General features: G+C 39.8%; 1 protein-coding gene across 1 annotated transcript in view; it reads right to left on the bottom strand.

Moving 5' to 3' along the window:
- Window positions 1-283: 283 nt before the first annotated feature.
- LOC146488434 (choline transporter-like protein 4) overlaps window positions 284-16,519 on the bottom strand; it is a 29,819-nt gene continuing 13,583 nt past the window's right edge. Inside the window, exons 14-28 of the mRNA XM_085117779.1 lie at window positions 14,808-14,936; window positions 14,238-14,337; window positions 13,488-13,580; window positions 10,614-10,689; window positions 9,555-9,637; window positions 7,887-8,016; window positions 7,520-7,566; window positions 6,519-6,616; window positions 6,402-6,441; window positions 5,915-5,984; window positions 5,381-5,454; window positions 4,748-4,818; window positions 4,187-4,251; window positions 3,393-3,477; window positions 284-1,891 (exon numbers count right to left, since the gene is read on the bottom strand). Coding sequence (XP_084973905.1) covers window positions 1,782-1,891; window positions 3,393-3,477; window positions 4,187-4,251; window positions 4,748-4,818; window positions 5,381-5,454; window positions 5,915-5,984; window positions 6,402-6,441; window positions 6,519-6,616; window positions 7,520-7,566; window positions 7,887-8,016; window positions 9,555-9,637; window positions 10,614-10,689; window positions 13,488-13,580; window positions 14,238-14,337; window positions 14,808-14,936 — 1,271 coding nt within the window. The 3' untranslated portion in view covers window positions 284-1,781. The remainder of the gene's footprint in view (window positions 1,892-3,392; window positions 3,478-4,186; window positions 4,252-4,747; window positions 4,819-5,380; window positions 5,455-5,914; window positions 5,985-6,401; window positions 6,442-6,518; window positions 6,617-7,519; window positions 7,567-7,886; window positions 8,017-9,554; window positions 9,638-10,613; window positions 10,690-13,487; window positions 13,581-14,237; window positions 14,338-14,807; window positions 14,937-16,519) is intronic.

A 16,519-nucleotide genomic window follows, 5' to 3' on the forward strand; every position in this document is an offset into this window, starting at 1 on the left:
TCAGATATCCAAACACTGAGAAGTAGGTTGAAAGAACGAGGCGCAGCCGAGTTTTTTTAAACGACTTCGAGGTGTTTGGATATCTGATGAAACACACTTTTGAGTGTTTGATATGGCTTCTCAAATGATCAATAATTCTTGGAGAAATTCAAGGCTAAAGATGGCAAAATTTTATGGTAATTAGGATCACATATCCAAACCACGGTCACGGTAGTGATTTTCTTTGTTTTCTCTTGATGAATTATTAATGAGTTTGAGAACCACTGTGAAACAATGAGACACCTTTCAGCGGCACACAACAGTGTAACTTTTTTATTAACACTTTTGTCTACGCAGCAGAACGATACAACACAGAATACTTAATTAAGTACGTAAGCTAAGTGTGTAGTCATACCGGGCTGACCACCTTACATACCAACTGTCCTATGCACAGTTCCGATAGAAAAGTGCCATTTCCAGCAGAAAACCCGTGTATCGGAAATTCAAAACCAGAGGTTTCATCGAAGCCTGTTGCTAAGCAACAAGCCTCATCCTTCGGAACGAGGTGGCCCTCCGGTATTCAGGATTTACCAAATATGGCACTCGTTGCACGGAACTTGAAAAAATGTATGTAATATATTAAAAGTTCCAATAGGATTGCTTTATACAGGGTGAATAACCTGTTAAATATGGATTGATTTATATGAGCCTAATGGACTCAACGCACCAAGCACAATACATTATATGATATTGTACATAACAATAAAAATACTAATAACTTAGTTAAAGTGAGCCTTATTGTGGCGCCCAGAAATATAATTACACAAACACGAACTTTACTTTAAAATGCTTACCTTAAAAAGCGATTAAAAGCGCCTGTTATCCACACGTAAAATAAGAGTACGATTGTAAATAAACAATCCAGTCCTGATTAACGAGAATATCAACTACAGCTAAAACCTTTGTAGCGAAGCATGAGCATGAGTTTAAGCTGTCTTTCGAATCTTAACTTCTTTACGTACCCAAATAAATTCCCCTTCTTACTATAGCTGGTCGGTAGAGACGCGGGTCTATGGAGTGATTTTGGTTCACTGGAACCTCGCTTTAAAACTATCACAGTCAGAGGAGAGCAAAACAAATTTACCAAAACGTGTAACACACGTGAAGAGCTCTTGTTTTGCTCATCAGATCTAATGTTTTCTGTTGTCCTCCTTGTCGCCGACGTCGTACCTGCTTAAGTTACTTATTAAACTAACCATAAATTTACTGTGGACGAACATCCTTCCTTAAAAAACTTCCTACAGTAAGCCAACCAACTGCACACGTGCATCAAATCTAAAAACGCTTTCTTCAATAAAATGATAGTGAGAACGTTGTATTTACAAGTATCTCGTCCAGCGAAATTCTAAAATCCAAACAAAAATAACTAAATTAAACATTAAAACCTGAATACTGAGAACATTAAAAGGACAGAGGAATTCCTGGGATGTTATCATGAGTCGTGACCAATAAAGTGAAACTAAAACCAGGAAACGCTGGTGGCGTTTTCTTTTTGAATGGGAGAATTCAGCGCGTAAATTACTTCCTGTAGACAAGAGCGCGCGAGGAAAACGTACCATTCTCGCGCGCTTGTCCGAAAACGCGCGCCCTTGCTGTTGCGGCTGTTTAACATGTCAACAATTTACAGCCTACAGGCCAAGAATAAGGATAACGACCTAGTTGTAAACATCCCAAAAATTATTCTATCGCTTCAACGTTTCCCGTTTCTCTCCGGTTGGTTTAAAAACTTTAAGCGTTGAGGATTATTCACTGTCAGATGCCTTCTTGTTCTTCTTGCCCAGGATTTTTCTCAGCGACTTGGACATGTAATATGGTTTCTCTGGTGTACCGTCATTACGCTCGGAATCTTCCACTGCAATGAACAAAAAATGGTATCAGTTAACAACAGAAACTCGTAAGGGGATTTAAAACCTGTGGTTAAAGTGTATATGGCAGATTTGTTATTTGCTTGATCAAATGTTAATGTTGTTCTCGCATGAAAATCGAAAAAAAGGAATCCCTATCAATTTTTCTTCTCCGTGTTTCAGGCGTATAAAATCGTCAAATTTCACTTTCGGTTGGGTACGATACCGCGCAAGACGGGAGACTGGGGATTGTAGGACCGTGACGTCAATGCAAGAACACTTTGTCTCGTGGTTTCTCTATTCCTCAGTTGATTTATTATGAGTATTCAACAATTCCAAAGTCACCAGGAAAATGGGGAGGAAGCGAGCTGAGAGACCAAATCTTTAAGCGTTTCTATGGAAGAAGCAGTTGTTCCGGTGGGGGATCAATTGAAACGGTCCTTTTCACTGAAAATTTTGGGAAATAACCGCGTATTTCACCAAGGAGTATGGTACTATAGTGTTTTAAAAAGCAAATGGTACAGTGACATTCCAGAAATTTCGGTAAAATACGAGAAAAGAGGAATATCTCTGAAGGTGTTCCTTTATTTTTCGAAACATTCCCAGTGGAAAGGACCGTTCCATTGATTTTCCACCAGAAAGACCATTTGTTCCATTTGCTTCAGTCCATACAAATGGAAGCAATCTTTGACCATAACTTCAGCCACATAGACTAGGACTGGCGTAGCTGACAGGCAGTGCCGTGTTGTTCGAAAGCCGATTAACGCGAATCTGTGGTTAAAAGTTAATCGAGGTTTTCATGTCCCTCTTGAAAAGTGGTTTTAAAGCCTAATTTCAAGCTTGAGGTAAAGAAAAGTCTAAGTCAAAACTAACAGCAAAAAATCTTTTGGAAGAATTTTTACGGATTGGTAATTAAACTGTCTGTTAGCAAAACTTCACTCAGCGAGTCTGTTATTCACCACAATATAGTTTCATTAGCGTACAAAGCGCGTGAGAAGGTGTGCGGTACAAAAAGTAAAATATCCCAGGGACAGATTTTAAAAGCCCTCCTAAGTTAAGATGTATCCTAAGTATTGTTTTTGGGCAATAGTCTATTGTTTGTCCAACAATAGGCTTTCGTTAGAGCGGTTTCCAATTGAGTGTCGTAAAACCAAAACCAAAGTAATTACTCTGGCCAATCACAACAGACGTAAACAACACCACGAGCCAATCAGTATTCGAAGCAAATACATGTAACTGGCGCCAAGCGCGGGAAAACGCGTGCGGCGAAAACACGATTGGTTTTGGTTTGAATTCCCATTGGTTGAGAAAGTGGCGCGAGTTTCCTTAACCAATCACAGAGCGTAGTAATGCAAAACCAAAGCAAACGCGAAATTACTTTCGACACTCAATTGAAAACCGCTCTAAGAAACAATAATTTATATACATCTTCACTTAGGATAGCTTTCTGAATCTGGCCCTACTATCACTACTTCAGAATCTTTAAGGTAGTTCTCCTGTTGCACTTACAGAAAGAAAGGAAGATAGTGTCGATGGCCATGTTGTAAACACTGAAGAACGCCATCGCTACAACGTAAGCACCAACTGTGATGATCTAAAAATAAACAACAACAATGAACCATCTTAATCTGGACAAGTCATAGATTTTAGATAGTTTATTAATTTTAAAAATCACTTCGCAGCCTAAAGGCTGAATTACGTAATTATTTACAAATCTTTAAAATTAAACTTAATTACAGAAATAATAGAAAAAATAGAACAATGTAAATATGTCTCATCAAAGAAACGAATATTAAACTAAAACTAGAAACTAAAATCTAGAAACCACAGCCCAGATAAAGTTATGCTAAATTTCACGTTAAATTTCCTCGACATAGCATACAGAGGTTGCCAAGTCTGTTGTGTCCAATCCAAATGGCTCGATTTACAAAGGTATAATAGGGACGACACACGAGATAGAATGAGTCGGTTCTTAGCTTAAAGGTTATGTTGCACGGAACGATTCTTAACGCAACACGGTGCGCGGGCAATTTTAACGCAGCATTTTGTTGCGGCAACACGTCAAAAGGTTTTGAAGAAAAGTGAAAAAACTTCCCCTCTATTTCCGCAGCAAACAGTTGCTTTATCAAAAGTTGTCGGGCGCTGTTGCCTTAAAGATCATTCCGGGTAACATCACTTAAACAGACGTGTATGTCACTGATGTACAACGCGAGGTGCGGAAAGAGGCTTATTCACGACGTGCAACTGTGCAACTTTTGCGCTCACGCAGACAGACAAAATTAACAGTTTACGCTAATACTTACAATGACGGGAGCTAAGTAGTAGTTCAGGTTATCTTGTCGCTCAAACCAATAAAAGCTGCCAACGCCTGCCATAAGAGAAGGAAGCAAGAAGCGAGTCAACAAAAGGAAAACAACGACAAGGGAAATAAAAGACGATCAACAATTGGGCATAGGACGAAATAAGTTTAGGATAGCTTCCTGAACGTCCCTTTACCTACTCGGTAAAGCGGTCTGCGTTCAGGACTGAAGTGCATGTATGAGAGTAAACTATTTTTGGGAATTGAATGCGACTTAATTGTCCCGGCTCTTGTCTCCTAATAAGTGTTGGATATTTGTAATTAGAAAGTAAGATCTCTGATAATAGGCCCTTTGTAGGTCACGTGGTCAGAATCCGCCATGCTAGAGAGCAGGTTGGGCACTAAGACATCCAAAACAAAGCGACTTTATCCACTCAAACTTGAATTTTCTTTGTTTTGGATATCCCAGTGCGTAGCTTGCTCTCCAGCAAGGTATCCTTGGTACCATGTGACCGTTAGCTGCAAAGAGCCATTGATAGTGAACACCAGTGAACACAAAACTCACCCAGGCCTGCAGTGATGGTGAGCTGACCGAGAAACAAAATGAAATCCGTCACTTTATCAAGCACAACCACTCTGAAAAAGAAAGCAAGACATGAGAACGAATGGAAAATAGTTTCGTACGTTTGGGTTTAACACAATTACTAAGATTTTCACTAGAAAACAGGATAGAGGCTTAAAAGCGCCCTAAGTTTTTCACATACTCTTCTAAAACTCACTAATAATTCATCGACAGAAAACAAAGGAAATCACTGCCGTGTGCGAGGTTTGGAAATGTGATCTCAATTTTCATAACATTTGGTGAACTTCTGCTTTGAATTTCTCCAAGAATTGTTAACGGTTTAACGGATAAGCTTTATCAAACACTCGAACCAAGCACATCGAAGTTGGTTACAAAAAACTCGGCCGCGCCTCGTTTTTTCAACTCACTTCTTGGAGTTTGGAAATCGGATGAAACACTTTTGCTCGTGTTTGATGTATTAGTTACTGAACTCGTACTTGTATCCAAAGAAGAAACAAAATTACTGTAGCAAATTGATCGAGTTACTGATGCATGGCAACCTTTAATTACAAAAAACAAATTGCTTCCAAAATGTTCAAAGTGGTATATCTAACACTATCAACAGGTTGAACTCACCTCAAAATATTCCTCATAAGAAGGAAGAATGCATCCTTGGCAGAGGTGCAGAAGTTCTTGCCGTGCACTGCGATCTGAAACAAGTTCAAGAACAAACACTTTTTAAAAACAACTTCTAAAGAATCATTCCTTGCCACAATCGATACTAAATTATTATTTTAGAAATTTACTTAAAACTTTTAGTTAGTTACTTAACCATCTGTGCCTCGATGTCAGTGGCTGGAGATTCATGAGCAGAGACAAGGCAACTAAAAAAACCAAATCACTTTCTAGCAATAAATGTATAATGCTCTGGGTCATTGAATTGAAATGTGGAAATGTTGGTTGTTAAGGGGAGGGGAAAACCGGAGTACCTGGAGAAAAACCTGTTGGAGCAAGGACGAGAACCAACAACAAACTCAACCCACATATGACGGCGAGACCGGGAATCGAACCCGGGCCACATTTGGTGGGAGACATATTATGCGGCGAGTGCTTTCACCACTGGGCCAACCCTGCTCTTCCTCTCACCACAACTCATATTTACATACTAACCATGATATAGGCATTCTTGTTAAGAAACTTCAAGAACTTCTCTAAGCACCAAAAGCAGCATTTGAGGCACCTGAAAAATTGAAACGTGCAAAACATCAAACCTTTGGCCGAAACCTTTTTCTCAGGAATTCTTGTAAGTCAAGCCTGAAAACACAGTGTGAACTTAAAACGATTTAATTTTTGCAAAATGCAAATATTGCAATCGATGGAAAACTCAAGTTTTCCTTCGCTTTTGCGAGGAAAAATTCCTAATAAAATTAGGTTCCTTGCGTCAGTTACTCTGGCCAAATTCATCCAGTTGTTCCCCTCTTAGGATGCTTTGTACAGCTTTTCATGTTACATCAGTTAATTATCAAAAACAGCTTTTTTTACTTGACATTACAAATCATACCATGAGGCTGTCTATAAACCGTCTATGAGTAAAGGAGTTAAAACAAAGCGCTAATACAGAGCATACGTAAATAACAACAAAGATGAATCTGCTTACTTTATGAGGTACTTCGTGATCTCACTTTGCTCTCCAGGCCCTACAAAGAAACATTAATTTTGTCAGTAAACAAAGATCACGCGTCGCACATCAAACACTGCAGGGGAAAGCCGGTACCTCCTCTGAGCTTGTGATCCAGATACTCGAGGGCAGCCCTGATCAGCTGTACGATAGCAATGATGAGTGATCCAAAGGCAAGCGAACCAGTGTGATACCTACAACAGGACCGACTTGGAGATTAGTAACTCAGACAACTAAACACAAAACACGTTACGTGTCAATCCATTGTACCAAAAAAAGATGGTGAGTGATACATTTCCCCGCAATGCTGAGCGTACAAAAGATTTTAAAAACGCTAAAAAAAATCCCCCGCATAGATAAGTTCCAAAAACCTGAAACCTATAGCATACATAATGTTGTTAGTACAGGGACGAATTTCACAAAAAAAGGCTTTCCAAGGGTCTATTGGCTTCGTTAAGTTCGGAAAGTGTTGTGGTAAAATGTACAGCCACCGCCTTTTTCCGTAGGGTGAATTGCATTCAGTTGTAGAATTCACCAAAAACTTGGGATGGATTCCGGCATGGCGATTTAGAATTTTTTTGTTTTTGAAAATCAGCGACTTTCCATATAAAATAAAAGCTATAAACTTGTCCCGGTCCAGGTACTTTACTTAAACATATACAGAGAACCAAGCAAACAAACCAAGTTGAAATACAAATCCTGACTTCGTTAGCCTCAAGTGTAGCCATCTTAAAGATCACCCCTACAAGCTACTAACGGAGCTTAGTTGTACACACATGCAGGCTGCCTTTGATGACTTATAGTGAGGAAATCACACGAGAACTGTGAAAAGGAGAGGGTTGGCGTATCCAGTCTGGAGTAACCTGATGCACCATTACTGTTACAATCATTGTATATTCCACTTTCAGAATCGCACTTTATATTCCTAGCACTCATTAAAATAAACCTATTTCTGGCTACTTGTATATTACAGGACACCACAAAAAATCCAAATAAGTTACAGGGAAATTTGCGTTGACGCTTGCTACTTATATGTTGATGCAATAAATGCAATAATAACATGGAAAAATATGTTGGAATAAAACCACTAAATTTACCTCAAAGTGCGGAAAAATGCAGCTGTCACTGCAAATTTTGGAATGTCCTGAAAGGGAACACAAATGAGTCAAGTTAATTTCAAGATTTCCTTTAAATTAATATCAGTGTTGTTACAACAGATAAACTGCACCATCCTATGACCAGTACCAAGAAACTCTTACGCATCTTTCGTGCTCTCCAAACTTCCCGCGTGCTTCATATCTCGATGAACGTACGCTGACGTGTGATCCAATTGTTAATTTACAGGTTTCACTGGACTGTGAGGACAATTTATAAGTCTATAACATATCCTGATTTGCAAAGCTCAATGTCTGGTAGTTGTTCTCCCACATGTAATGTTCCATGAACATTTTATCCAGTACTTACAGTTTTCTTGTCCCACGCCCAGTAGTAGGAAGCGAAGGCACCAGCGAGCACACACTGTCCAAGCGCTATGATGAAGTTCATTAACCAGAACCAGCCAAACAGATGGTACACTTGCATACGGAACAGATGGCTGAGCACAAAATAGTACAATTACCACAAAGAAAACCACACCGGTTACATGTAATTTAGACCTTTATCACTCGGTGGTCATGTTGAGTCTCGGGGGAATAAAAAGCTTTGTTTTCGCACAGCAAGCCTCAACCAGACACGAATTCAGTACGAGGATTGCGTGCAAAAGCAAAGCTTTTTGTTCTCTGAGACTCAACATGGCCACCGTGTGATAAAGGTCTTTGTCACAACCTTCAGCTTCTCGTCTTTTAACTCAACGTTGGTCATAATGCTAACTTACTTGGGAAATTTTCAGGGCCAGAGGCACCGATTTTTAGCGTGCCTTTGAACAGCAAAAAAAATAAAACAAAACAAAAAACATTATTACAGACAGAAATGTTAAAATAATGGTTTGAACAGTGCTGTTAACAATTACCCTTCGGGTATACATAAGCCAGTATTTGTTATATTTTGCTGCGGATGGCTTGGATGGAAATTGTCACAACTTAAACAGTTAGCCAATTTTTCCCTGTGTATTTTGGAGAAGTTGCTAAAACCTGATTCATAGTTTGTTCTTCATTGGAGAAATCACTTAATATTTTCCTCCCGGTGCTCCACAAACAATTTAATGTTCTCTGTTAAATATTTTGAGTAGCTTTGGTATACCGAACTCTCCGTGATAGCACCACTTAAGAATTTGACATATTTGAAGTAGGACCAAACAAGATGAATTGGCAAAAAAAGCATTTTATAACTGTCTTTGGATTCGCTCTGATGAAGGGCTAACGGTCGAAACCTCAGACCTCTAATTTCTTTACGGTGGCCAATTTATTTTATCAGCTTTATTGGACGCATCAAAATAAATACAAAGAACAAAACAAATACAAGAAGAAAAATGAGTGGTCCAAAGGGCACTATGCAAAACTGAACAGCGAGACCTATGCATATGAACATAAAAAAAAAAAAAGAAATCTTCAGGTTAAGCACGGAGGCGACGGCAGTCTCTTGCAAGAGACCATGTGCAAGGCATGTCATACGTGGAGTCCAACAAAGTGGCATACGTGATGTGCAGTTCAAAATTTACCTTAGTTTAGTTATCAACTCTGTTGATATACCAAACATTCGTTGCAACTCCTCACAGACGCAGCACTGTAGTTTCTTTACAAACTAACCCCCTAAACCATTAATTTGTAATTTAGAATTTGTTGTAGCGATAGTAAAGGCACATTTTCTGTTATACATTTTACCGTCAAATACTTAAAGACAACAAAATACTGCCCTTGGAACTTTTGTAAAAGTTAACTGCGATTGCTTACTCGAGTAGACAGTACAAAAGAGGTCACTACACAGAAAAATTAAGAACAGCTTTTGGGTCTTCATAAACTGATTGCTTAATGGAGATGACTGCATACATGTAATTCAGGACTGCTTTGTTTTGACCATTTATAATTTCTGTGTCAAATTCTCTATTTAACTTACAGCATGACAAAGAGGTACACATTACGTTTACTGATAATATAATTTGCATGGGAAGGGAAGACAACTTGATTTCAAACTTACTCATCATTTGCAAAATCCACAAAATTGCATGTTTTGTTCGAGGCACCGCTCCCAGCCAAATTATCCAGTTCAGTTTTTAAGGTCTGAAATTAATCAAAACAAAACTGATAAAAAAAATATCATGGAGAGTAAGCCACTCTGTAAATGGCTTGAACCCAGGATTACATTAGAAGTTGGTAAATTATGATTGGCTAGGTGCGTGTAGTTCTAAGCAGAACTGTTAATTGTGTGTCAATTTGTGTAGCCCATAATCACGTGACAAGATGATCAAATGTGCTTTACTGTCGTGACACTCTTCATATTGAACAGGAATTTGTAAATGTTGGTTTTTTGGGAGAGGGAAAAACCAAAACACCCAGGAGGAAAACCTCTTGGACAAAGGGCGAGATGCAACAACAAACTCAACCCACACACGATCTGCAGTCCGGGAATCAAACCTGAACCAAATTGGTGAGAAGCGAGTGCTCTCACCACTGCACCATCCAGGGCTGCTCCCTAAATGACATTTTCACAACTTTTTTCATGATCAGAGTCAAGTTGCCAAGTCATTTGCTCTGTTGTCCAAGTAAATGCAACCTTCCAATTCACAAAGTTATGCTCCCTTGGACAGGGTGATCCTACCGCTCCTACATTTCCTGATCATTTGATTTTAACCCTTTTCAGCTTTTCTCTTTGTTGAAAACAATGTTTATACTACTACAATCTATCCCAGATGCCAGACAAACCCAAATTAATAACATTTGATCCCAGATAACAGCATAACTGCTTTAATGTCCACATAAAACGGGGCTGACTGTAGGGGAAGTACAACCAAAAGAACAAGGGCAAAAACTTTTTCTTTTTCTTCTGCATGTGCGCCCATCATCTTTTGACATAATATGATCTTAATGTGCTTAGAACTGCATACATGTACGCCTATGCCTTTATTTATGTTGCTTGTGAAAACAAGGCTTAACTGTGGTATAATGTGCAGCATGTGGTATATTGTCTAGCTAAAAGAAAACAGAAAAAACATACTGTACTGCCTAAAATGGAATACATTAAATCATCAACACTTACATCAGAACACAATTGTCCGTTTTGTGTGTCATTGGAAACCACTTGGTACTGAGGACTTCCAGAAGTGACAAGGAAACTTAAATGGTGTCAAGGAAACTGCTGCAAATGTGATTAGTGATCACAGCTCACAAGCAGAGCATTAACAGCCTTCAGCCATGACTAAGGGTTACGAAATCATTTCCAATTTTTCCCGCAGCCAGTAGAAAAAGTAACTTATTCATTTAACTAGGGTTGACTCCATTCAGTATCCAGAACTTTGAAGGGCCCTTTGAACAAGTGCCTGTTTTAACTAACAGTTTGATTTGTCCAAATCTCTATGGTAATGCAATGGTGTATATTGTATTTATATACCGCACACATCACACAGTCTCATGGTGGTTTACAATTCTTCTGTGGGGTGAGATATAGGATGTCTGCATGTAAACTAAAGGTGCCTCTGGCAGCTGCTCTTAATTTAGCTGAACATTAAAAAGGTAGGAAATTAATCAGAGAACCGATTTCTATTGTCTGGATTTCAGAGATACTGAATCGTCTTTTTGAAAGTCTTGTTGCCTTTTTTTGTACCCAAAATGGCATTGTTGTAACTAACATAATGTTGTAACTAACATAATAACCCCTACGGGGTGGACCAAATGAATATGTGAATATAATATTTAATTGAAGGGTGGGGAGCATAACCGACTTATGTCGAATTTCAGCCCGTTTTTCGATGTAGCTCGGATTTGTCCAAACTTTTGGATGTGAACTGCAAATTATTCGATTAAAAACCATTGTCCAGTATTTTTTCACGCCGCTTTGTGTTTCGTATTAATGCCATTGAGAAATTTTACCATCTTGTAAAGATATATCGCTAACATTATAGACACTGGATGACCAAAAGGACAATGCACTGAGGATTAAATACTTGTATTCAATATACAATCGTTGTCTTTGAAACAAGGCACACGAAAGCGGTGTTTTTCGCGGGAGCAATGAAAAGAATGCTGTCACGCTTTTATTTGATTCTGTTACAAACTACTACGTATGTGACAGGAATGTCCGAAATGTAAACAGTTACATTTTCCAAGAGAAAATGTGTCCATTTCCTGGCGTAAAATCCAGCTTTGTCCCGTTTGTCGACATATCACTCTTGATAACGCAAAATACTAGCATTCTACACGATTAACAGGAAGACATGTAGCCATTTCAACGATTAACGGAAGTTCTTTTAAAAGGTAAAGACTATCTATTCTTTTCACGAGCAGTCGGTGTTAACCGTTGAAAATCTATGTTAATCGTACTTTTATTGAATCATAATTGCCTTGAAATTGTCAAGTTAATCGTTACATACCGAATTTCAAGCCTGGCAAACCACAACTAAGGCTTGCAAAACACCTTGCACATGGCGGGATTTGTCTCTGATGCTCCCGCGGGATTTGACAATGGAATTGAAAAATTCGCCACGGCACAGTCATCACTACCAGGGAGGGATTCTTTGGACAACATTTCCACCAGTTCCTGTGAACTGCATTCGTCAATTTCATAACTTTTCAAAAGATCCATAGATGTCGTGCGTTTACAAACTTCACCAAACAAAAGAGAAACCAACTAGCCAGTAAGATACGCAAGTTGTTTATCCCGACTGCCTTGATCTATTTTGGGCTTGTTACAACCCGCAAAAGCAAACCATGATATCATCTCAAACGTTACTTACAGAAACAACAACTGGTGCGACTAAACAAGGCTCGTGAACAGTGGAAACTTTTAGCCTACCGATAATTTGGAAAACCAGTCTGACGTGGACAAAACCTATAACAAAATTTGCCTTCCAAGCGCTTTCACTTGTAGATAAGCAAACTACCAAATTCCCCTCCCCCTCCCCCTGACTCAATGTTGTCTTTTGGCTCACGAACAGTTTCCTGGCAAGCATCACTTCCCACATCAACATTGCATAACGGGGAGGGGGGGAGGGAGAGAGGGAGAAGTAACTGTGGTAGAATTATGAAGGGAGAAACAGTAAGTGAGTGGTTTTTTGGCAGTCTGTGTTCGGTTGTCATTGCATAGGGGTAGGGGGTGGGAGGGAGAAGTAAGCAAGTGGTTTTTGTTCTGTTCATGTTTGGTTCTGTCAAGGAGTTTTGACCATGATTGTAAAACCGCAAAATGTTTTCCAAACCAGGGAGAGCCAAAATTCGGACAAATCCGTGCGAAATCAAAAGCCACGCTCAAATTCGACATAAGTCGGTTATGCTCCCAGGCCTTCAATTAAAAACTATTTCAAGAAGAGGCCTCCGATAACTAAAAGTGGTTTTCAGGAGGGTCCTCTAACATAAAACTATAAGATAGAAAAAGTGTTATAAAGAGCAACAAGAGATACAATTATAAGAATTAAGAGGCTAAACCAAGAGATTAAGACACTAACAGACCCCATTGATCACAAGTAAGAAGGGATTTTCTCCAAGACTCCTCTATCACCTGGAAATTCCAATATGTAGTTCCAGAAAATATCCATACCCCTCCCCCCGCCCCCGACCACAGAAGGGATTGTTTTCTAAGCCCTTTCCCACCCCTCTGGAAATTCCAATTTGGCCTTTGAGACCCTCCCCTTCTATGCGCTTCCAATCCCTTCTGTGGGGGGAAGGACTATGGATGAAAGGGCTGTAAGGACATCTGGAACTTCATATTTATTTTACCACGTTATAAGAAGAGATCTATACACCAACAGATTCCCTGGTGCAAATATAAGTTGAGTTTCTTAGAGCAATTACCTGGCTGGCACCTACAAGTTTACAGAGAAAACTAACTTAAGGATGCAACACCAGTCATTACCTACAGGGAAATACAGCCACATATCTAAGCAAGTTTCTTTTAATACTACTTTCAGCAGGCAAAGGATACACTAAGACACCGACAAACCACGCAAACAGTATGATCTGAAGCAGCCACGGAATAACAGGGAAGAACAAGGTAAATGGCACATTAGATACAGCTCTAAAAGAGAACAAACCAGCATAGTTAAATCCTTTGGCATGCAAGCATCTAAAGTGTTACACAGCACGGGTTCATTAGAAGCCAGGACACAGGTACTGTTGGCACCCATTTGGGGAACTGGTCATAACACGTTTTTTTTTTTTAAGAGGATCTATCTTTTCTGGGGTAGGGGGTTGTCGAAGACACCACCTATCTCATGAACATTACTGACTAAATTTTACTGGCTTTAAAATTTCAGTGGACCAAAAATATTCACCGAGCAAGAGTCAGCAGTGAGCCTCATCGTCTTTGTTATTGCTGGATAGAGGGGTGCCTATACAATAAAGGAATCTTTTGAGGTTGAAGAGTGGGGGGGGGGGGGGGGGGGGGAGGGAGTGCAGGCAGAGACCACCATCTATTTTGTGGTTTGGTGGATCCTGTTCGAGTATAGTAGTTCTGGCCTGATTTGGAGAGACTTAAAGCCAGTCTAAACAAAATAAATTAACGATTGGTGCACATCTATTCACCATCAAAAACCCTCCTTCCACAAAACCTTGATTTATATCAATACAATACTGACAATACTTTATTGACACTCCCCATAGGGGTTTTTCAGTGACAATTTTACAATACATAAATTAATATTAAAACAATATTGAAAGAATGTTACAAGTTCACCTGCTGCCCTCTTTGATTATCTGAATTGCAATGGAAATCCTCTTATACAAGGCCAGTAGAATCAGAAGCAGAATTCCCAGGATGATACCAAGAATAATGGCTGCAATACAAGAAATGAGTCACTTAGAGATTAGGACAGGTAATACACTGGTGAGACGAGCTTGGGCCAAATTTGACAGATCTTTGAAAATTTTTACTTTAGTTGGGAAAAAATTGAACAACAAAATAATGCTGCAAAACATTTGCAAAATTAATGTACTTGGAATATAGGCTATCAAATCTTTTTGCATGGTCACACTTAAAGATTTCATATATGCACATGTACATGTATGTGCAGACTCTAAAGGCTAGAGTCATATAATTCTAAAGTGCTTGGTCACAATAAACAGCACCAGATTAACAGCTTTGCCTGAACTGCCACACTTCTAAAGGAAGTAATCCAGAGACTTACTTAATGTTTACTTACTACACTTGCAAAAGTAAAATCAGAAAGAAACAAACAAAAAAGAGGTAAAAAGAATTTCATGAGTAATCATGAGCATACATGTACAAAGTAAGTTTAGTACTCACTTAGCCAATACCAAGTTTTTTCGTTGTTGGCGTAGGTATCAAGGCCAAAGGACACAGTCAAAAATGTGTCTGTAGCATCTGCAGTGCCAGATGACAGCTCCTTGTACTTGGTCCAACTGTAGTATATGGCTAAAATTTGAAATGCAACAGCGAGATTAAACACAAGGTTTTTTCTCTATTTGTTTGTTAAAATTCCATGACTTTACATGACTGTGAGAGACAATATCCACGAACATGGAAACCCAGAATGTGTGGTTCCAGAAAATATCCATACCCCCACCACGGAGGGAATATCACGTAGGACCCCCCCATGCCCCAGGATTTTCCATTTTCGAGGTATTTTTTTAACCCCCCCACCCCTTCGGAAATTCCTCAAATACAGAATACACCCCCACCCCCCTCTGGAAAAGTTTTATTTCAAAAGAACGCCTCAAAAATCAGTTGATGTGAACATTTCAGAAATATCAAGAACTGCCTACACGAGGAGAAAATATGCGTTATCGAAGAGCGTGCGCGCCATTCAATTTCACCGGTGGAGTTTGCCAAAAAGCTCTTGATACTGAAATAATTGTTGTTTTATTTTTACCTGTGGTCATTGACATCAAACTTAACTATTAGCTTCGCTGAAGATTTTAAATCTAAATTGTCGGAATAAGTCCGGCAATGCAAAAATGTATTTTCATTTAATTTGCATATGTCATGTTTACGTTCCTATGCAAATTTACTTACTTACTTATCCTCTTTGGGCCCACGTGGACTCTTAAGGCCGGCGAGAAGATTGCGCCACCCATCCCGGTCTGCCGCCGAGGCGACAGCAGCCTCCCATGACTGCCAACCCAGCTGATTCCTTTCTTTCTCCACAGTTCGTCTCCACGTTTCCCTTGGCCGGCCTCGCTTCCTCTTACCTTCGGGTGCCCACGTTAGTGCAGTCCTTGAGATGTCGTTAGGACTTTTCCTCAAGATGTGGCCTATCCAACGCCACCTTCTCACTTGTATGAGGGTGGACACTGGCATGCTCCCTGATGCTTCATATAGCTCTTCGTTGCTCAGATGGTAGGGCCAAAATCTCCTTAATACTCTTCTTAGGCATGTGCGGTGGAATACATCAAGTTTGTTGAGATCAACTGTCGTTATTCTCCACATAGCGGCCCCATACAGTAACACAGACAGCACATTGGAGTTCAGGATACGCAGCTTGGTCTTGTTGCTGAATCTCTGTGACCTCCAGATGCTCTGTAGTCTGGTAAATGCATTTCTGGCTACTGCTAGTCGCCTCTTGATGTCTGCCTGTGTGCCACCATGTTTGTCTAGCACCGATCCTAGGTATACAAAGGATTTCACGTCGTCTACACCCTCTCCTTCTACCTTGATGTTGTCTGTGCATTTGTGGTTCATTCTAAGCGTCTTTGTTTTGTGTGGGTTGATCTTGAGTCCCACAATACCAGCAATGTCTACTAGCCTGTCAGTCTTATCCTGTAGATCACCAAATCTGCTTGAGAGAAGAGCAACATCATCAGCATAGTCCAGGTCTTCTAGAACCGATGTAAACTTCCATCTCAAGCCGCGTCTTCTATCGTTTGTGTGCCGCATGACCCAGTCCATGATCAGGACAAAGATGAAGCCAGACATCACACACCCTTGTCGCACGCCACTCTTCACTTCAAACCAGCTGGAGTACCTTCCGCCTTCTATAACACAGCTTGAGCTCTGAT

Source organism: Pavona decussata, unplaced genomic scaffold (genome assembly GCF_977016875.1).
Source record: "Pavona decussata unplaced genomic scaffold, jaPavDecu1.1 SCAFFOLD_9, whole genome shotgun sequence".
NCBI lineage: Eukaryota > Metazoa > Cnidaria > Anthozoa > Scleractinia > Agariciidae > Pavona > Pavona decussata.